Source organism: Glandiceps talaboti, chromosome 12 (genome assembly GCF_964340395.1).
Source record: "Glandiceps talaboti chromosome 12, keGlaTala1.1, whole genome shotgun sequence".
NCBI lineage: Eukaryota > Metazoa > Hemichordata > Enteropneusta > Spengelidae > Glandiceps > Glandiceps talaboti.
In genome coordinates, this window is record NC_135560.1 from 10,248,703 (window position 1) to 10,270,238 (window position 21,536).

General features: G+C 35.8%; 3 protein-coding genes across 3 annotated transcripts in view; 2 read left to right on the forward strand and 1 right to left on the reverse strand.

Annotated features, from left to right (window-relative positions):
* The window catches only part of LOC144443769 (AP-3 complex subunit beta-2-like), a 28,126-nt gene extending 22,636 nt beyond the window's left edge, over positions 1 to 5,490 (forward strand). The window contains exon 22 of the mRNA XM_078133315.1: positions 301 to 5,490. Within this exon, the coding sequence (XP_077989441.1) occupies positions 301 to 602 (302 nt within the window). The 3' untranslated portion in view covers positions 603 to 5,490. The remainder of the gene's footprint in view (positions 1 to 300) is intronic.
* A 446-nt stretch (positions 5,491 to 5,936) lies between these two features.
* On the reverse strand, positions 5,937 to 13,189 carry LOC144443519 (uncharacterized). Its single transcript, XM_078133026.1, has 5 exons — positions 12,238 to 13,189; positions 11,277 to 11,404; positions 10,399 to 10,513; positions 9,293 to 9,480; positions 5,937 to 8,279 (listed from the first exon to the last, which is right to left on the reverse strand). Exons 1-5 carry the CDS (start codon positions 13,187 to 13,189, stop codon positions 8,046 to 8,048), a joined length of 1,617 nt encoding a protein of 538 aa, XP_077989152.1. The 3' UTR covers positions 5,937 to 8,045.
* Positions 13,190 to 13,516: 327 nt separating this feature from the next.
* On the forward strand, positions 13,517 to 17,724 carry LOC144443498 (tubulin-specific chaperone A-like). Its single transcript, XM_078132991.1, has 4 exons — positions 13,517 to 13,660; positions 14,428 to 14,533; positions 15,267 to 15,353; positions 16,210 to 17,724. The coding sequence occupies exons 1-4, from the start codon at positions 13,602 to 13,604 to the stop codon at positions 16,282 to 16,284; spliced, it is 327 nt and encodes a 108-aa protein (XP_077989117.1). The 5' UTR covers positions 13,517 to 13,601; the 3' UTR covers positions 16,285 to 17,724.
* The last annotated feature ends 3,812 nt before the right edge of the window (positions 17,725 to 21,536 follow it).

The window sequence follows — 21,536 nt, forward strand, 5'->3', positions numbered from 1 at the left end:
AATGTTTGGGAATAATATGGAAATGTCTGAGTGGGATTAATGTATGGATGTACAAATACTAAAATCTGTGACACGTTGAGTTAAGACTCTTTCACAAATGTGGTGGAAGAATGATATTTTAACTGTATTTCGCAAAAAGACATTTAGTAACGAAGAAAAAGAAGAAGAAAATGCTATGTATATCTTAATACATGATACCAAACACACCAGCCTAATAACACAGTGCCATGTCATAGCCATCAATTAAACTAAAGTGTTCAGTTTTAAAACCGTTGCCAAATTATTTTTTTACACACTTAGGTAAACTACGAGGAATGAATGAAAATACAGGCAAAACAGAGATACCAACTGCTAACAATGAGACATCAACAATTCACCAACGCACAGCTGAAGTAGCCAACGTCCAAGTTGTCCCTGTAACGGACGTGGATAGCAGGGTATACAGGTTTGCTGGCCGCACAGCGTCTGGTGGTTCACTCTGCCTTGTTACCGTTAAATCCAGTGAAAGTGGATCAGCAAATATTACAGTCAATTGTGAAAAAATGGTTATAGGCAATATGCTTGTTAAAGATCTAAAAAATTCTCTCTGCAAAGTCAAGTGATCGGGTTAGTTTCAGGGTATCTATATGTGGGAGGTGGGGAGGGTGAGGGTGGGGGGGGGGGGGTTCTGTAGATAATTACTTTGAACCTGTTAGGTTAGATAGTATCAGTAACAATTTACAGACATGGCTTCCCAGTAGATCATCCTCATTGTAACATTTAGCGTTCATCTTTCTGTATTCTACCTGTGTGTATTCCCTGCTGTACAATGGTACGACCTCAGTTTGAGAAACGTAATGTCGGAATATTCCAATATGAAGAAAATAACAGGGGTGTATACAGGTACAGTTGGTGTAAATAGTTGTGTGTATATCATGATGTGTAACTGTGCTGTGTTCCGTCGACTCAGTCTCAAAAAAGATGCTGTTGTGTTTTTTTTGTGACATATGAAGAACTAGAGTAAAAGGAAAATAATTTGTAAAAAACTTTGATTTGTGGTTTTTTTCCCAGATAGAAATAAAACTGTATGTTGTGTCAAAAGAGTGTTGGTAACTTTTGATTAGTGTTGTGGCAAAGTTTTAACCTATACATTCTAGATACCACCATGTTGTAAGTAAGTGTATAATAACCCACCTATGCATACCTCTACCAGTTGTCCTTTTTCTACTGTCATGGCATTTTTTTGTAGCTGATTAAGGACCACAGTGAAATAGAAATAACTGTTGTGAATATTCCAACATACTGTAAAATTAGGCCCAAAAAACCAACAGTAGCATCTAGAGTGTGCATGTGTTTTTGCGAGGAAATGTCATCTTCCAATTTCATGTCAATATATATAACCATGTCAGACTCGAGATAGCATAGTGTACCACAAAAAAAAATCCACATGTACTAAAATAAAATGTTCACGAGACAATTTCATCCGTCAAAAACGGTGTGAATGTGTCATCATTTAATTATTTGTAACAGAGAACAAGGAAGCTGTCAATAATATCTAGCTTTCGAAAATAAAAAAATTAAAAATATCTGTCCAGATATGCGGTGAGTAGGAAACATAAGCCACGTAAAGTTTTTGTTGGTGAAAAATCTGTCATCTTCTGGATACATGATTAGACGTTCATTTGTAATGGTGACATAAAGTAGGAGACGATCGTAACATACTTACAACATTTTGTTTTTGTATGTTTAAAGGCCTAAGTTGAAGAACTAACGTTCACCATTTTTCATTCATTTAAGCTCATTGAAAAATACACCAAATTGAAATGATGTCGTTCTGATTATCTGAGTTACCTCTCTATTAGTCGATGTACTGTGTACACTTGCTTGATGTCTGTATGTAAATAGATGTGAATCAGGGTATGGGCCATTTAATCGTTTTGTCAACATGACTTGTGGGGCTGTTGATAGAGTGTCATCACTAGGTAATCAAATAGGCATCACTAAAAACAACATTAATATATTCTGGTATTTGAGGCTTTGGTTTACTAAGATAGACACAAACTAAATCTATTGTAACATGTTGATACAAAAGTGATAAGTTATTGAATAGACATTGGTTTAATTATAGTCTCAGTAGCGTGACTCTTAGAAAGCTAGTTCCATAAACTTGCAGTGTACTGTTCTGGGACTCCAATAGTTACACTAGCTTGATTACAGGGTGATTAGAATCACGCAACAGAGGAACTACTATCACCCATATGTGTATCTACCACATTTAACAACAGTAGATTTAATTTGTGTCTATCATAGTAAACTGACGCCACAATTACAAGAATTGCAAGTAAAAAACTATGAGAAAAAAATAGTTGCCATTACAGTTACGAGAGCTTTAATAATTATTTGGCTAGCTAGCCTATCTCTGTATACTGTATTTACATTCAGCTAGGTCAAAGTTTTAACATTTTCTCTGTGATTGTTTGGTAACTGTGTCATAAATTTTGCACCACAAGGACCACTTGAGAACACACTATAGTTGGATTGCTAGAATGCCAACTTATATATTTAGTTTCCATAGTAATTCATGAAATATTGGGACGTGGAAAATTATGAAGGAGAGCCTCAAGGAGTGATGCAATACGTCCAATTATGAATATATGTTAGATGTAGTACTCCTTTACTCACTAACATAGCCATGTACTGTCTCTAAGACATGTTGTGTGGGTGCAAGTCATGGCGAAAGATCTGATGTTTATAATGAAACAAATTCTATTCATTGTAGTGTTCAACTTTAACTCAATAGTGCCATAAAAATGTGTGAAAATTACTTTCCAAAGACAATTCTCCATTCACGTAACAGCATATTCTATAAGTTGATAATTAGTTTGGGCATTCTCGTTTTTTTGTGCAACGAATTTAAAATTGGGAAGCATCAGGATCAATAACAGGGAAGTATACAGTCACTCCATCACAGGTCAAAACATGGAACGTCCATGTAAGAAGCTAAAGGTTCATTAGGAATACAGAGATTGATGTCTGTTTATATGGGATGTAGTGTTGTATATATTTTTTGCATAGAAGTTTAACAGGCACCAGAACGTTACTAACATACATGATATTTTTAACTATAGAAGTCCTAGACTGTAAGATCCGTCGTGTCGTGTCGTTCCTTCTTCACTGGCTGCCGAAGGGTTGACTGATGTGTGAGGGCGCCCCGTCACGGTGTACCTTACAGACTATAGAAGTCCTTGATTTCTAGAAGTCTATAGAACTATATACCCTAAAAATAGGGTAGAAGGCTTCTTAGGGTTAGGGTTGGTAACGTATTATCATGAAATTCAGTAATTTTTGCAACCAATGGTGCTTTAGGTATTTGGTTTACTTGTTATTTGTATCAGTATTGTACAATTTTTTTTTTTCGACGTCTAGCATTACATTTTAGGATTTCAAAATGTAACTGTGGAAGAAACAAGGGTATCTGAGAAGCTATACTGCCAGGGTGAAAGAGAAAGTACATTGATTTTTGAATTGTTTGTAACTTTTGTAGAAGGAACCTCATTGCTGTTTTCAGTAGCTTTATCCTGATGGGTTAATGCACACCTCTGCAGGTGCAGATTAGCATAATGGATCTTTACCTTGATTGGCCAGGGCACAGGCATATGTTTGCATAATGATCCTCTCAACCATGGCATCTCTATTAAGCTGTTTAACAGGTGCACACTAGTGTAAGGAATCACTTAAACAATTTATCTCTATTCTTATTGGCCAGTGCACAGGTGTATACTTTTTACATGAAGGAGTTGTCAGCCAATCAAGTACATCCCCAAATGTACCCAGCTTTGGACAAGTGCCTAAATATATTTCATTTCCAACAGGCTTTGTACTTAGAATTTCAGTTCATTTTTAATTTTAGACATTTATATTTTGTAGTTCACATCCGTAGTTTCCTTATGATTTGAACATTTCTTTCAAGAGATTAAACTTCAGTTTAAGTTTAAGTTTTGTGTTTTATGTAAGTATTACATAGCTGATCATGTAGCTTTATATCAGAAATATACACATAGATATTTCTGTTCAGTTTTCTGCAATGGTTACAGCTGTTTTCTAGATCATATATATATAGAAAGATGAGAGTGAATAGATTTGAGATCTATCTACCACACTGACAATGATGTTATGGAATATGGAATCTCATTAGAATTAAAAGAGTATGTTCTCATGGTGCACAGCTCCTGGAAGTACCTTCTATCTGATATAGAAGCTCAAATTTTACACTCACCTAGGAGGTCCACATGTCTTTCCCATGCTGCGTGTGTTGTACTACAACTTCAAAACATCGATTGTAAACTGCAGCCTCTTTTACAGCACTGTCTTGTAAAATATGCTGTGGCTTGCAAGACTGACGTAAAATTGTTGATGAAACTTTTGCATTCTTTCAACAAGACAAAGTCAGCGTTTTGGTAATAGATCTCCATTCTCAAGATGAAATCATATTTCGAAGTAATATTTTGAAGCATTCTGAAAAATTCATAATATACTGTCTACAAAGTAACCAAGTACTAAATCTTGAGTTGAATTTCTTTCAAATTAAATGCTTCTAAAAGCCCTTTAATTCCAATGTAAGAACATATTCCATGACATTTTACATGTAACATGGCCATATGGATGAGGATTGGATATTTATTTTGGATTTTTTAATTTATAAAACAATTTTGTCATGGCTTCCTACTCAAAGTGAAACAACAGTGACCAAGACTGCTTGTAAGTCATTACATTGCAAAAAAGCTAAAAAAAAAAAAAAAAAAAATGTGTAAAATGTTTGTAAGTGACAAACTTTTTACACATTTACAATGCTTTTTGTAGCTTATCAAGTTACAAACACAGACATGGCATACATTGTTTCATGTTGATTTTTCAAGAAGGAAGCCATGATAAAATTGTTTTATAAATTAAAAAAATCCAAAATAAATACCCAATCCTCATTCATATGACTACTTTAATGTGTCTCTATACTTTGTGATCCATAAATTCAACTGATATTTTGTCTCATGAAGAAGCAGAGAACAGCTGTATCTTGGACCCAGTACAATGACTCCCTTTTATAACAACACCCCCCTCTTCCACTTGTTGTTTCTGAGGGACAAACCGCAGACAGATCTTCCAAATCCACTCTGTAATCATAGAGTGACATTTAAAGTCATGTGTTGCCCACTGACATTTATCAATGGAGGGAGACCGCGTAGAAGAAAATGTTTGGAAGTTTATTTCCAAAGATACCATTTAGCATGAAATGCCATTTTAATCAAATTAGCCACCAAGAAATTTCGATGTGAAGAGGTTGACATACCTGGACTGTGATTGTGAATTTTTTTGAATAGAAGAGTATTAAATAAAGGATTTTATTTATTGTGTTTAGTATAAACCAAGAGAATTGAAAATTTGTCTGACAGCATAGCGTTATTATTAAGAAGAATGAAAGTATGGCAATTGTAAACAACGCCTCAATGTATTAAAATTATGGATGTCAAAATAAAATGGGTTTGCGTGTGTGTTTTTTTCTGGAACAATAGATTTACTGTATGCACTTCAGTTATGAATAGCGCCACCTAGTGGTAAGACTTGAATTTCACCCCCACACCTAAGGTTATATAAGAACCCATTGGTTACAACATGCGGGTGCTAGCTATTAGGGTGACATGATATGTAACTGTTGTATTGTCAACACTGGCTATGTTGTAACTATTTTACATGTACAGTAAACAAAACTGTGATAGATGTTGTTCTATTCCACTCCCAGAATGCACCTCTAGAAGCTGGCGTGAGCATACATTCATACAACAAATTAAAATGAGAGATACAACAAATTAAAATGAGAGAAAAAAATTGTTCCCAAAATAGATGTTTATTTATCACAGTGTCACAAGATACTTAGGTGCCATAAATTGTAAAATACAGAATTGTGCAAATATTACAAATTATGTTACTTAGAAATATAACCTTGGTGTACAAAAGAATACATCTGTTGCCATAGTGACAGCTATGCATTTGTTGCCATAATGACATCTATACTCATGTTATATTGTGAAATCTCATATCGTCTCAATCACACTGTACTGTTCAAGACACCTTGATTTGTGTAATAAGCTTAGATTGTGGGGTTCTTGAACTTGCACTAAAATGATAATAATATTACAAGAATGAATACTATGGACTCAATGAAGTATATCCCTGTGGATAATGCTGCCGACAAGACAAAAGCAAACATTTGAGAAAGATTTTAAAGTCTGACTAGAAATGTTCTATTTTATTACTATACCATATTCCCATGTCTAAATATACACTGTGAAGTGGCTGTAACTAAAAGTTTCTTTTGCCAGTAAGAAGTCTACAAAACTGTTCACTACAAAATTATGACAATTTTTTTTATATCAACACAAACATTTTAGCTTAAAATTCGAAGTTTTCACCTACCGCACCACTTCACTTTGGTGGATAACATTTTGGCTACCTTCTATACCCACATTTAATATGATTGAATTTATATTGAAAAAGATATGCTGGTTACTCAGAATTTTTCAAGTGAAAGTGATGCCATCTTCATGCTGATTTATTTTCCTGCAACGATTCTTTTAGATAAATCAATCAATCAATCAAAATTCTGTAGTGCCAATTTCAGAGCAATGTTCTGTTTAGTAGTGCTCAATGGCTAAAGCACACCATAGGCTTTGGTGAACATACTAAGTCTTCGGTTTTGTTTTGACGTTATCCAGAAGGACGGTGAGGGTCGAACAGCACACATATCTTAAAGTCTATCCAGGCTCCTGGAGGCTTGGTGAATGTCAAGTGGCAAAGAGTTCCATAGTTTGGGGGCGACATATGAGTATATGAGAATGAATGACCTCTATAGGTAACTTGTCTGTAATTTGTTGTTGTAAGCAGATTCTTGATTGTAAAACGTACAGTGTGACTCTGTGTGTATGGCTGGAGAAGTTCACAAATGTAAACTGAAGTTAAGAAATAAGCTACAAAGAGTTTAGAGCTAAAAGACAATACATTCATGGTCAATAAATTATTATTGTGATCTTAAATATATCACAATAAACAAACCCTGAAAATGTTACCAAATCAACTTCAACATATACCGGTACTCACTCTTTATATTTGTAATATTTTGGGGTTGCAAAATGGACTTACTTTTAGACAACAACATAGATCATGGATGGTTTGCATCGATCCTGGAGGGTTCACATAGATCCTGGAATGTTCACATAGATCCTGGAGAGTTTTCATGGATATTGGAGGATTCACATGGATCTTGGAGGGTGTACATACATCTTAGAGGGTTCACATAGATCATGGAGGTTAACATAGATCATGGTGGGTTAATATAGATCTTAGAGGGTACGGTTCACATAGATCTTGGAGGGACCACTCCATGATCTGTAGTGGCAAGTATGAAGGCTGTATGCAAAGTGGTACCACTACCACCACCACCACCACCAGTGCAATGTTTGAATCCCATAGTTTAGGACTAGTAATATCTTAACAGTGGTGCCACATGGAGTGAGTAAGAATGATTCTTGTACAGAACCAAATTCTTCATATTGAAATAAGTTGGTTACTCCTGATGATGACTAAATTACTACAGTCCAAAATAATGAGCGATTTTGTCAGCATGAAATATTATAGATGAAATCTACATCGTAATTGAGGCTTCGGTTTACTACTACCGTAGTAAGACAGCCACAAAACTAAATCTATTGTTCTTCAACCTCGTAGACTACACAAGTAGGTGATAGTAGTTCTTCTGCTGTGTGAATCTAATCACCCTGTGATCAAGATAGTGTAAACATTGGAAGTCCAAAAACAATACACTGCAAGTTTATAGAACTAAAACTTTCAGAGAGCTGCCCTACTGAGACTATAATTAAACCAACATCCATCCAGCTTATCACTGTTGTATCAACATGTTACGACAATAGTTTTAGTTTGTGTCTAATCATTTTAATAGTAAACCAAAGCTTCGATCACCAGAGTAATAATTTATCATTACATGCCTATACTACTGTTTACTGCTTAGACAATTCCTCTAGAATTTCCCGATATTGTTCTTGGTCGAGCCTATTGAGGTGTTGTGGTAGCATGACAACACAACCTCTGTCATCGTGCTTAGAGCAATATTCAAGGATTAACTTGACACATTCTATTTCGTCTTCGTCTTCCTCTTCACTGGCATTACATACTGCACAGGGATTGTTTGGGTTGGATTGGTCAAACTCACACTCTCTATCAATATGTTCCTCCTGCCAAAAACAACAAAACTGAACACGTTAAACATCAAATATATGAAAAAGTACATGGTGAAAAGTAATGTTCCCTTTAAAAAAGAGACTTCTCAGAGAATATATAAGGTATTTTAGTTGAATTTTAATAATATTCGAAAGTTTGAATCTCAGGTTCTCGCATTGGTGTTATCTTATTAATGGAGTCATAAGGATATGATAGAGTTAGTCTTTTAGGACCAACCTTTCTATAGCTCTGCCAAACGACTGGGTTTTTTTTATCCAAGTTTTAATTCTAACCTGACATGGGCCTTTAAATTGGCCATATGATTGGATGATGATTGAGTATTTATTTTGGATTTTTTTAATTCATAAAATAATTTTATTATGGCTTCCTACTTGAAAAATCAATGTCAAACAACATATACCAAGTCTGTGTTTGTAACGCAACACATTGCGGCAAAAAGCTAAAAAAAATGCGTAAAAGTTTGTTTATGCGTACAATAACAAACATTTTAGACCTTTATTATGATTTTGCAATTTAATTACTGAATTACAAACAAGAATTTTGCATATGTTGTTGCACATTGATTTTTCAAGTAGGATGCCATAATAAAATTGTTTAATAAATTAAAAATCCCCCAAAATAAAGACCCAATCATCATCCATATGGCCACTTTAACGAAGAATGACATAAAAGTTAAAATTCAATATTACGTCATACAGTAAATTCAAGTTTGAATTTCTCACCTCATACACTTGATGTAAAAGTTCAAATTCAATATTACGTCATACAGTAAATTCAAGTTTGAATTTCTCACCTCATACACTTGACGTAAAAGTTAAAATTCAATATTACGTCATACAGTAAATTCAAGTTTGAATTTCTCACCTCATACACTTGACGTGAAAGTTAAAATTCAATATTATGTCATACAGTAAATTCAAGTTTGAATTTCTCACCTCATACACTTGACGTAAAAGTTAAAATTCAATATTACGTCATACAGTAAATTCAAGTTTGAATTTCTCACCTCATCACCTTCGATACCAACATTCATTTCTGTTTCGTAGTTATCAGACTCAAAATGGAAGTCAGCCATAGTTTTATACTGTGATTCACATTTAGGTCTGGGGACCAGATGACCTGTTTTCTGTATCCATCTTTCATAGTACGCTAATATACTACTGAACGAAAACTTCCTCTCTGCACTGCTAAGATCTGATGGTCAAAAAAGATACAAAATTTAGTTAAAGTGAAACTAACTTCTTAATTGAGCACTGTTTTTGTAATCTGATTATTATCTGGTAAAATACACAGTCACAGACACTTTTGAAGACATTAAATCTTGTGGAAACCAGGCAAATTCAACTAATTCTTTTGTATGTGTATCTAACTATGCTATTACTGGAGATGTGTTCTGAACTCTATGCACATCTTTACATACCAATAGCCTAATCAACAGAACTTGTAAACACTGACGTATCTTTGCATGTCAGCCTGGTGAAAATTACAGCCTCTCTAAACCCTCTGTCATTTATCACATAATTACTTTAAGGGACTTCTTGGATAATGAGGTGACAGTAATTGTTTGACAGTTTCATTACATAACTATGTCAGTAACAAGACCACAGTAATTAGTTTATAATGTTCGCTCAGCACTGAACACACACACACACACACACACACACACACACACACACACACACACACACACACACACATACACACACATTCCCCTCCCAACTCCTCCCTCACACATTCATTCTACTATCACTCTACATTCAATTACACTTAAAACTATGACAACAACAACAACAACAACAATAGTAACACTACATCAGGCAATGATGACAACAACGACAACAACAACAACAACAACAACATCAAGAAGGAGCAGACATCCATTTGAATTGCTAAGATGTACATTCTCTCAACAAAGAAAATGTATGAACATGGTGTTGTCCCTATAGTTACATTCTTGATAACATATTTTGTTTATGGTACAAAAAAACACACACAACATTCTCGCGAGCCAGAGTTATTATTTCTACCACTACATTTTGAAACATAGGCTCATTAAGAACGTTGCCGTAACACAGGCCGTGGTTTGCGAAGATGATAACACAACAACCTTACCATTTTTGGCATCTTCAGGATCTCTAGGCATAGCATGTTTATCAGAACTTTTCCACCATGGTTTAGACTTCCACCACATTGCTACTGCTTGTTGCCTACCCTTTCCTGAATTTACCTTCAAAAATACAATTTCAGTAGTACACATTGCCATTAGCAGTCTTTTTACTTCAACTTTTTTTACATTGACAGTGGTACATGTATATAATCATGTATTATCAAAATTCAGGGTATTTAAATCTTTTTCAATTCACCATCAGCATTTTCTGTCACATACCCATTTGTTGCATATCCAGTATTCTGGAATATTACATAACAGTTTGCTCTTTTCTTTTAGAATCCTTATGTAAGCTTTTGTAAATATGCAAATGTGACCTACTCTTTAGCATTGTTATACCATAGACCCTACATGAAAGGGTCTATGGTTATATATAGTATCAGAATGGAGATGGGTGGTGGTCTGAGATTGAATGGAAGGCACCCTAGCTAAGACAATGATATGACAGTGTGGCATACTCAGGATAGTTGCATGAGTGCTTGCAGTGTTCTCTGCACTCATACTTTCATGAGCTTAACAAGTGAAAGTGCAGCACTGTAAGCATGAGTGTAAATACCCTGAGTACCCACACTGGAACTCACGTGGCATGGGGTTCTGTTATTATTATATATGCTTATCCGAAATGGCAAATTTCCATAAAAATCATACAGTACAAGATCACATGATTTCATGTGTAGTGAACTATTGTGTCCTCATTTGCATATCATTTGCATGCAGGTATGCAACAATGTTTTCCATATTGCACTACAGTGAAAATATCCCCAGTATGCACTTACACCAGTGCAAGTAATCTCTGATATATATATGAAATAGTTGTAAATACCTGATGCCACCACATTTGAGGCAAATACAGCATATCACCTTCCTCCATGTTGGCCACAGTGTATCTCACATTCATAACTCTTGGGTATTTCTCTAGGTCTACTTTGTCTGCTGGTACTGGGGAAAAACCTGTTGAGGAATTTTGTTAACATAATAATGAGACAATTTATTTGTAAAATTCACATAAAAATTGATTAAATACACAAAGAAAAGCTATCTAAAAGTGTAAATGTGTTTGATTGGCCCTTTCCTTCAATATTTATAGCATATCAAAACAGAAACATTGTGTGGTCTGTTTTGTTACATCAGTGGAAAAAAATATGTCATGGCTTGCATGAATGAATGAATGAATGAATGAATGAATGAATAAATGAATGAAATAATTATGAATGATGAATGAACAAACGAACTAAAACATCATTTGTGCCAAAATACTGTAAATCAGCTTGAAAACAGAATCACTTTTACTGCTAAATTCTAAGGTGCTAAAAAAAATTGTTTGGTTCCGGTTACCCAAACCATGATCTAGGTTTTCACTGCCACCCTTAAACTTTTTTTTTTACGTATTCCAGAAGAAAAAAAATAAAATCAAGAAATATTGGATGTGGAACCTGACATCAACTTAAAAAGACAATATAAAACTGTTCTTCCAATTTGTAATGGGTGTACATCTGATGAGGAGAAACCAATAACAAAAAGACCACATGGAAAATGATGGAAAACATAACTACCTGAACTCAGAAAAAACAGACACTCACACATGAAAAAAATCCTAAAAATCCCCCAAAAATCTACTTACGTATTTTTTAGAACTACAAGCAATAGCAGTATATTTCCTTAAATTGCTATGATAAATTAAGAGTGATATACACAGTCTGTAGTCAGAATTTTTTATCTGCCAAATAAAATGTAGTCAAAGTTCAAAGTATTGTCTGTCTTTTCATATAGTGATTCCCACTTACCAAGTACATTGGCATCATCTGCATACAAATCATGAGAGTATGATGGTGATATCAACAAAGTTCTTTTTGAACCCCTGATTACACATAACATATTCTCGTCAGTGTCTTCGTGGATGGAAGAGTTTGTTCCTCCGCTGCTCATCCAAAAATAGGTCACAAAGAACTTGGTACTGATTTCTTCGCATCGCAAACAGAGTGGCATCGTTACTTCATCTCTCATTTCTGGTGCTACTTCGTCCACTAAGTACAAGTTGCCTGTCTCATACGCATCTAAGAAATCATTCAGTTTTCTGCTTGACAGAAAAACAGTTTTATCATCATCTTTTGTTTCCATCTTGAATTCCAAGTCACCATATTTCTCTCTGAGGTACGAGTCCGTCCATGAGTTATAGGCTTTCCAATGTTTTGCCATGCCTTTGAAAAGTACAGGTCTGTGTTTGGCAACAAAATGTTGATAGAAGTCCTCTGGAGCAATCATGTAGTTTAATTCTTCAACTTCACCATCTGGTGGACGGTGATAACCAAATGGCTGCATGTGTCCTCTTTTAAACATTTCCTTGTGAGTCAGTTCTGGAGATGATTCTGGCTGATCATCTTGCAGCTGATTCTGATCATCAACGGGATTATCTTGTTCATGATCATGGTCGCTATGGTGATGATGATCATGGTCATCATGGTGATGATGATGATGATGGTCATGGTCACCATGGTAATGATCATGGTGGTGGTCATGGTCATGATGATGGTGGTCATGGTCGTGGTCATGGTGATGGTGATGGTGATCATGTCCATGATGGTGATCAACATGAATATCGGCACCACTCTCCAAATCATTGCATGCAGCACTGTATTTGCTTTTTCCTCCACATGGCGTTGGTGGGGGCTCGTCGAAATGGTCGTGGCATGACACCACTGCAGCCCAGAGAAACAAAGCCAGCAACAGGACCTTCATTGTTCGGTGGTCAGAGATGTAACTCAAAGTCACTTTGCCGTAAGTGTACAACATGTATAGTAACCTCACTCAATACGAATTTGGTCACAGTTTCAGTACGCTACAGAAGTAATTCTGAAATTCACAGTCCGTCCTCTTCCAAATTCAGTTATGAGTTGACGGGCAAACGACACGTATGTCAACACTGCACACTCACACTCGACACTACTGCACTGCCCTTCCGGGTTCATTAGCATCCGGGAGGATCTTTTGTTTTGCAAATAATCTTTGAATAACCTATGACCTTAGATTGACCTCTGACACTGCGCAAGCGCATTGGCGTAAATACCACTTCTAACGAATTTGAAAATTCACAAGTCCCTCTTCCATCCAGTTATCGATCACCCAGCGGACGTAAATCAAAATTCCGAAAATGGCTGCCGCAGACCCTAGAATTCGTCAACTCAAAATCAAAACCGGAGTTGTGAAAAGGTGAGTATATGCTCGAAAACAAGGCAAGACGTGTTTGACGAATGCATGTAACGCGATCACGTGTATCATAGTATGACATAGCAGTCTGCACATCCCCGAGGTCTACACCATCATAATGCATTAGAATGAGTCATACAACATAACGTCATCTATCATGGATATCTTAATCTCGTAGAGTACATTACTCAGGGATGAGTACATCAAACTGTTTTGTATGAAAACAAGACATGTATCATTGCCATGGTGAGTAATGAAAGGAAAAATTTAACAACTGACGACTGTCATCATAACAGCGTACATATCCACGGAGGGACACCCCCCCCCCTCCATGGTATATCTATATTGAGTGCCCCAAAACCAGCTCGTCCCTGACTTCTTGTCCCATGGTCAACTCACCCCATACTTAACTCTTCCCACTGTCATCTCGTTCCACTGCCATTTCATGCCACCCCCTAAACTCATCCATCAATCATGTCAATGATCACCTCAAACATAAAATACTCTTTTTAAAAAATTGTCAATATTGCTTTAGTTCCTCACGAACTGTGGTCAAGTTTTTTTTTTTCAAGCAGGTAGCGAAGGAGAACTACAATGTCTTAAAAGAATAGGATTGAGAACCAACCAATCCTTGAGGATCCAAAGTGTCAAATGGAGATATATACTTTAATAATCTGAGACACTCCTAATCAGTGAATGTAAAAAATGCAATAATATAAGATATGTACAGTAATTGAATGTGTTTGTTGTATTTACCTTGTTCTCTGCAGACTCGGCAAGGAAAGGAGCATGTATGAAAAAGAAGTTGTAGATCAACAGGAAAAGATCAACAAAATGGAGGCTGATGGAAAAGATGAATATGATATAAGGAAGCAGGTAATAACAATTTCATTTGGCAGTTGGCCTTTTCATGTGCAGTTACCACGCCTCTGGAACACTTCACCACTGGAAACACATCAAAAGTACACAGGTCATGCCCAGCTCTTTAGAAAAAAACCCTGAAAATATATCTTTTCAGCAGAGATTTCAACACTGTACTTTACTAAGTATTGGATGCTGGTGCTTTATAAATGACTTGATTGATTGATTGATTGATTGATTGATTGATTGATTGATTGATTGATTGATTGATTGATTGATCGATTGATTGATTGATTGATTGATCGTATCAAGTAAAAATAATAAAACTATATCTTCATCTTTATGTTCATCTTTATACAAATGTGAAATTTATTGTATTTCATCCCCATAATATGTCAATTATATGAAGTAAGTATGTTTGGTTCCTAAGACATTACAGTCTTGCAAAGTTGTTATTCAGTACAACATTTTAAATAGAGATGACACATACCATTGATGCCTTCATTTTCTTACTACCACTGTCCAGGTATTATAAAAATGATGTTTTTTTCATGCTTGCACTCACATTTGCAGGGTTTTCCGTTGCACTTTCACTCGCTACTCTCATGAAAGTACTGCTGCAGAGAACACTGCAAGCATTCATGCAAACACCCAATGTACACCACACTTGCACATCATAGGGTTCTGTCATATTCTGGTTCTTAATTTGACATTGTAATTTTTTCAAATGTTCAATTTGACTACTCAGAAAGAAGTATTACAAGAATCTAAAATTATGATTCCTGATTGTACAAGAAGACTAAAGACTGCACATTCAGAACTTCAAACAATGCTGGTATGTATGGTATTCGTTACAAACTCGTGTGCATTTGTGATGTGTTTAAAGATTCCTAACCATACTAATTTTCAGAACCATTTCAGATTCATGTTCTTTCTAGTCTATAGGTTATCCGTCGGGTTTGAATCTGAAGATCTCCTTACCTACTGTGTAGGTCAGTGAGGAGCTGAGATGAAATTTCAGATTAACTCAGACAGTCGTTAATATGTCTTTGTTTATCAATCACAGAATTCTGTCTAATGATAAGTTGTTGTTTATTACTCAAATCAACCATTGAGAACGTGTCTTACACCAAAACTTACAAGTACAGCACATCAGAACACTGTTCAAAAAGAGCTGAAGTGCAGAGTGCAGATAATGATGTTATTGTTATTGTTTGGTGGTTTGTTTGTTTTTAATTTCAATCCTCCAGTGCTATACTGTAAGACAAATTCTGATTGGTTACACATAATTTCATAAGTGTAGGATTTGAACATGAATGTCTATGGTATTGCGTCAGATATAGGAAGAAGGCACTCACTCGTGGATCAAAAATGAACAAACAACAATAAACATAGTAAAGATTGGTAAATAAAGAAATTGTGCCATAGTCACTACATCATATGTTAATCAGATTAGTTTGGTAGCAGTGTGCCCTCTAATGATAGCCAAAGTTTGTTGTGAGTCAAAATGAGAAAAACTGGGATTTCTTCACATAGTAAGAGATAGGGGAACATCAAATTTTGGTACGTCACTAGAAATTGTGTGCGTCAGTGGTGCGTCAAATTGGCTTAGAGGGCACACTCTTTGGCAGTATGCCCTTTGTAATTATATTTATGTCATAACTATTATCTGTTGATCTTCTTTATTTTAGGAAAATGAGAAGGAATTGGCTGAAACAGAAGAATACAAGGCAGCAGAAGCAATAGTGAATGAAGTCAAACCTTAAGAATGAATGTGATTTCTAATGACAACAATATTATGTCAAATCAAATCAAATCATTTCAAGATTGAATCATGTCAATAGAAAAGAACATCAGTGTATGTTTCCAATCTTTTTTGTTTACTGTTTCCAGAACATAAGATAATTGAGATGTTTTGTTTATTTTGTTTATTTTTTACATCTGAATATGTCACTTTATTCTGCTTGTTTGGATCATACTTTATGGAGTAGCATGTACTAGTAATGATATGCACAAATACAAGAATGTATATATAATTTACATTTGTGATTATGTTAGTTTGCAGATCATGTAGTCTTCAATGCCAAAATAACACTCTATTCCCTAGAAGGTATTTTGGTCACTACTTAGTGACCAAAATAAGCAAAAATAAGTTTTAGCAAAAATTTCCAGGTTTAAAGTATAATGTAAACAGTTGTAATTTCTTTGTAAACTTAGTCTCAGATTTCAAATGTAGAAAATGGTTTTGTACACACTGAAGTGAAAGTGAGGCTTGATCTTGCTTTCCTGAAGTGAAAGTGAGGCTTGATCTTGCTTTCCTGGAGTGAAAGTGAGGCTTGGTCTTGCTTTCCTGGAGTGAAAGTGAGGCTTGGTCTTGCTTTCCTGAAGTGAAAGTGAGGCTTGATCTTGCTATCCTGACGTGAAAGTGAGGCTTGATCTTCTTTTCCTGGAGTGAAAGTGAGGCTTGATCTTGCTATCCTGACGTGAAAGTGAGGCTTGATCTTCTTTTCCTGAAGTGAAAGTGAGGCTTGGTCTTGCTTTCCTGGAGTGAAAGTGAGGCTTGATCTTCCTTGCCTGACATGAAAGTGAGGCTTGATCTTGCTTTCCTAAAGTGAAAGTGAGGCTTGATCTTCCTTGCCTGAAGTGAAAGTGAGGCTTGGTCTTCCTTGCCTGACATACGATCTTCACACCTTTGAAAGAAGAACTTTCCCTTGCATACAGTAATGGCCACAGAGGTGAACCACAGTAGATATTGTACTAGGTATATTTGAAAGCAATCGCAGCAAACATTATACTATACATACTATTTATGAACCAGGATACATAAGGCAGTATGTTATGTTGTGTCTGTCACTCAATTCTAAAAATATATGCGCAATGTTTCAAGAGAGACAACTTATCATGGCAATTTAGTTTTAAGAGACTTTCCAAAATCTCTGTTGCAGATTTTGATCAAAATTTGTATCAAACATGATTAAGTGATATAGGTATTGAACGTTAACTTTTTTAAAAAGCTGTAAGTGATTATGGATTACGTATTCCTTATTACCAGAAAAGCTTCCTAAAAAAGTTAAATCAATTAATTTTAATTTCAATGATTGCACTCATCTTCATGTTACAAAGGTCTGTGTAGAACTGAATATGCTTCATACTGTTTTTCATTTACACTTTTGTTCTGAGATGTGTGATTTCTTATAAATAAACTAAACTGAAAGATGTCATTTGAGAAATAACAGCGCTCTTGAACTTGAGTATTGAGTTGTTTCAGCAAGGCATGATAAATAATCCGAATGCAAATTACATAAAGTCAAACACAACCAGACTGATTGTCATGACAACCAACACATACACATGGACATTATATTGGGTGGTTTTTAGTTCCTCTGGTACGATAGGTTTATGTTCGTCTTGTTGTAAGACCTCAGATCTGTGCTCCGATGGTTGCAGGACAAAAGCTGAGGGATGATGTTACTTCTGTCTAGGCTATATGCCCTTGCTTGTGCCTTCAGTGCTAAGTGACTTGTAACAGAGATAAAAGATAGCCTAATGGATGACGAGCAAGACTAGGTTTGACTCTACAAGTAGAACAGTAGAATCAGTGGAGTAGCAAATTTATAACGCTATCTTGAGTACTTGTAGATCTTCGTGGGCTCAACAGATCAAGCACATTCAAGGTTTTGTGTGTGTGTGTGTGTGTGTGTCTGTATGTATGTATGTATGTATGTATGTATGTATGTATGCCTATGTGTGTATGTATACATGCATGCATGCATGTAAGTACGTATGTACATGATTCTGTCTGGTTACAATATCAGACATTGGGTTTGGAATGGGAGTTATGATATATTGGACTTAGTATGGAAGTTGTGATATATTGGAATGGGAGTTATCATATATATTGGACTTGGAATTGGAGTTATCATATATATTGGACTTGGGATGGGAGTTATCGTATGTTGGACTTGGAATGGGAGTTATCGTATGTTGGACTTGGGATGGGAGTTATGATATATTAGACTTGGAATGGGAGTTATGATATATTGGACTTGGTATGGGAGTTATGATATATTGGACTTGGTATGGGAGTTAGGATATATTGGACTTGGTATGGGAGTTATGATATATTGGACTTAGAATGGGAGTTATGATATATTGGACTTGGTATGGGAGATATGATATATTAGACTTGGAATGGGAGATATGATATATTGGACTTGGTATGGGAGATATGATATATTAGACTTGGAATGGGAGATATGATATATTGGACTTGGTATGGGAGATATGATATATTAGACTTGGAATGGGAGATATGATATATTGGACTTGGAATGGGAGTTATGATATATTAGACTTGGAATGGGAGTTACGATATATTGGACTTGGGATGGGAGTTACGATATATTGGACTTGGGATGGGAGTTACGATATATTGGACTTGGGATGGGAGTTATGGTATGGGAGGGCTATATGGTAGTAAAAATGATATACAATAGCATATTTTGAATGAATAAAATACATTTAATCTTATAAGCAATGAATTTGTACTAGAATTAAAATTAAACATCAAATTACAGGCACTGGTAAATAAGTTCATTGTTCTCAAAAAGTGATATCAGAAAATACTATAATTGGAATGTCAACAGCAAGGTGAATTAGAGTGTGTTGAGTTCGGAATTACTTTTCATTCTGCTGGTGTATCTTCACAAATTATCAATTGACGGGGAGAATTATACAGATCGCCAATGTCACTCGAAGATATTTCAGAAATAGGACTGCTGGAACGCGATGAATCAGATGCTGGTGATAGATGACTTGATGTCCGATGGCTATTCATGTTGTCTGAAGCAGATATTAGATTAGAGTCAGCTGGGAGATGAAGAACCGGTCGAAAATGGCTGCTAGATGGTGTCGGGAACTGCAGTACCGGGCAGAGAGTTCTGGAGAAGCGTGGATAGAAACACTGAGTGCCATTCGGGAATGCGTATGGTGCGGGATGATATGGACGAAGTGGTGCGTGTGGGTACCGTTCAACTGAAGTTGTAGGATAGACAGCATTTGATGATGGAGGATAAGCCGTTGGTTGGCGGTAAGTTGGCAGGGGTTGATGACCTGAGAGCTCGTACGACGAGGTGTGTGAGAACTTGTGTTGTGGTAGTGAAGACTTGTCAAGTTCAGGACTGGTAGGTGCCGGTATCTCTGTAACGCCTGGTGGTAGGTAGTGGAATGTGTTTTTGGTAACCAATGGCGGCGGGTGATGAAGTGGTAGCTGTGGCAACGATGGGATGGTGACAGACAGCTTTTCTGTGTATGGTGGTGATTGTTTAGCCGATGTCATCCTAGAAATTGGCTTTCTTTCTCGCAGTTGTCTTTGCTTCATTACACGACGATTCTTGAACCAAATCTTTTGAAAGGAAAAAAAAAACGCTGGATGATATAAAAATGAGTCGTATGAGTTTACATATTTATACACCAACTAATTTAAGAATGATACTTCACAAATAGAACTCATCTTTTCTATTACAAAATGAAACATGAAAAACAGTTACTGCCGAATCACCTTTTTTTCTATTTGGGTAACGAATTATATATTGTCATTTTTGCTCTGAATTGTAAAATGGCGCATCAGTATATACATCAACTGAAACAAAAAATCGTTAACCACAAACTCACCTTTATACTTTTTGTAGACAGTTCTGTTACCTTGGCAATCCATTCACAAAGACTGACATCAGGATATCGTGTAACGTTACAGAACACATCTTCCAATGCACGTCGTTGGGCTGAACTGAATGTTGTACGGTAGCGAGGAAATCTGTGACGACGGTAACGAGATGACCAATCTGATGTCGTTGAACTGTCACATGAGGTGGAGGAACTCTGTGAATCCGTTGTATCTGTGCAAATGAAGAAAACAATATCAACTGAATTATTCTCTGAAACGTTCAAAACTTTACTTTACAAGTACATAGATGAGCGTCTTCAAATTATTCGATTCTTCCCAAATTAACAGAAAAATGAAATAAATACAGATTATAGTGATGAAATCTTACCTTCAGAATCAGTAGAGGTGTTGTTACTGTTACCATAACAACCAATAGCGTTCTCCGGTATATTCGATACATCTAGTTGGGGTATGAGAGAAGACACTGAAGGAATTCTTTCAAGATTACTAAGTAAAGACATTTGTCTTGAATACTGGTACGGATCGGTGTAATGACAGGAACTGAAGCAAGTAGCCATAGCTTACAGAGATGTGTACTCTAGGAGTGTTTACTGAGCAATGGTGAATGTTTGAAGAAATCCATCAGTATTTATACCTTATTTCGTTTCAACTTAGCCGCGTACTTTGACTGGATGACCGCTAATATTGTAAAAGATGTAGGTGTGAATCGACGTTATTTGGAGGCGCAGTAAACAATAGGTATTTGAACTTATATCATCTTTGACCGCATACAATGACATTGTCGTCGGCTTTTACTTTTGATGGTGTGTGAAAGTGGCAACTAGTGGTCTTTGGTGGCAATTATGGTGCCGGTCCATCGACACCAGACCTTTAGGAAACTCCAAACACGAAACATAAGTTTATGACTGCCATCTCAACTCAAATCAAATTAATGTTTTTCTTTTTAGTTTGTAAGTTGTGCCTCATTTTTATATAGACCCTACTTGTAGGCATAAGTCTTGTCTTGTCTTGTCTTGTCTTGTCTTGTCTTGTCTTGTCTTGTCTTGTCTTATTTTATCTCATGTTATTATATGTTATGTTATGTTATGTTATGTTATGTTATGTTATGTTATGTTATGTTATATTATGTTATGTTAGGTTATGTTATCTTATCTTATCTTATACCTGTTAGATACATTTTCTATGAAGCCGGTGTTCGAGTGATCAATGCATTAAGAAAGGGATTAAAATATACTTGATTGACAGGAATGAATCAACGAAATACATATATCGTAGTTGACTTGATTGGCAGGAAATCAATATATCGGAGTAGATTTGATTGATACCATAGAT

Excerpts from the sequence above, each read along its gene's own strand:
- LOC144443519 (XM_078133026.1), bottom strand. The coding sequence starts at position 13,189 with ATGAAGGTCCTGTTGCTGGCTTTGTTTCTCTGGGCTGCAGTGGTGTCA. Across the intron at positions 9,481-10,398 it reads TCCTGAAGATGCCAAAAATG|ATCTTAGCAGTGCAGAGAGG; the intron begins GTAAGGTTGTTG and ends TTTGACCATCAG. Across the intron at positions 8,280-9,292 it reads TTGGTATCGAAGGTGATGAG|GAGGAACATATTGATAGAGA; the intron begins GTGAGAAATTCA and ends TGTTTTTGGCAG.
- LOC144443498 (XM_078132991.1), top strand. The coding sequence starts at position 13,602 with ATGGCTGCCGCAGACCCTAGAATTCGTCAACTCAAAATCAAAACCGGA. Across the intron at positions 13,661-14,427 it reads AAAACCGGAGTTGTGAAAAG|ACTCGGCAAGGAAAGGAGCA; the intron begins GTGAGTATATGC and ends TGTTCTCTGCAG. Across the intron at positions 14,534-15,266 it reads AATATGATATAAGGAAGCAG|AAAGAAGTATTACAAGAATC; the intron begins GTAATAACAATT and ends TTGACTACTCAG.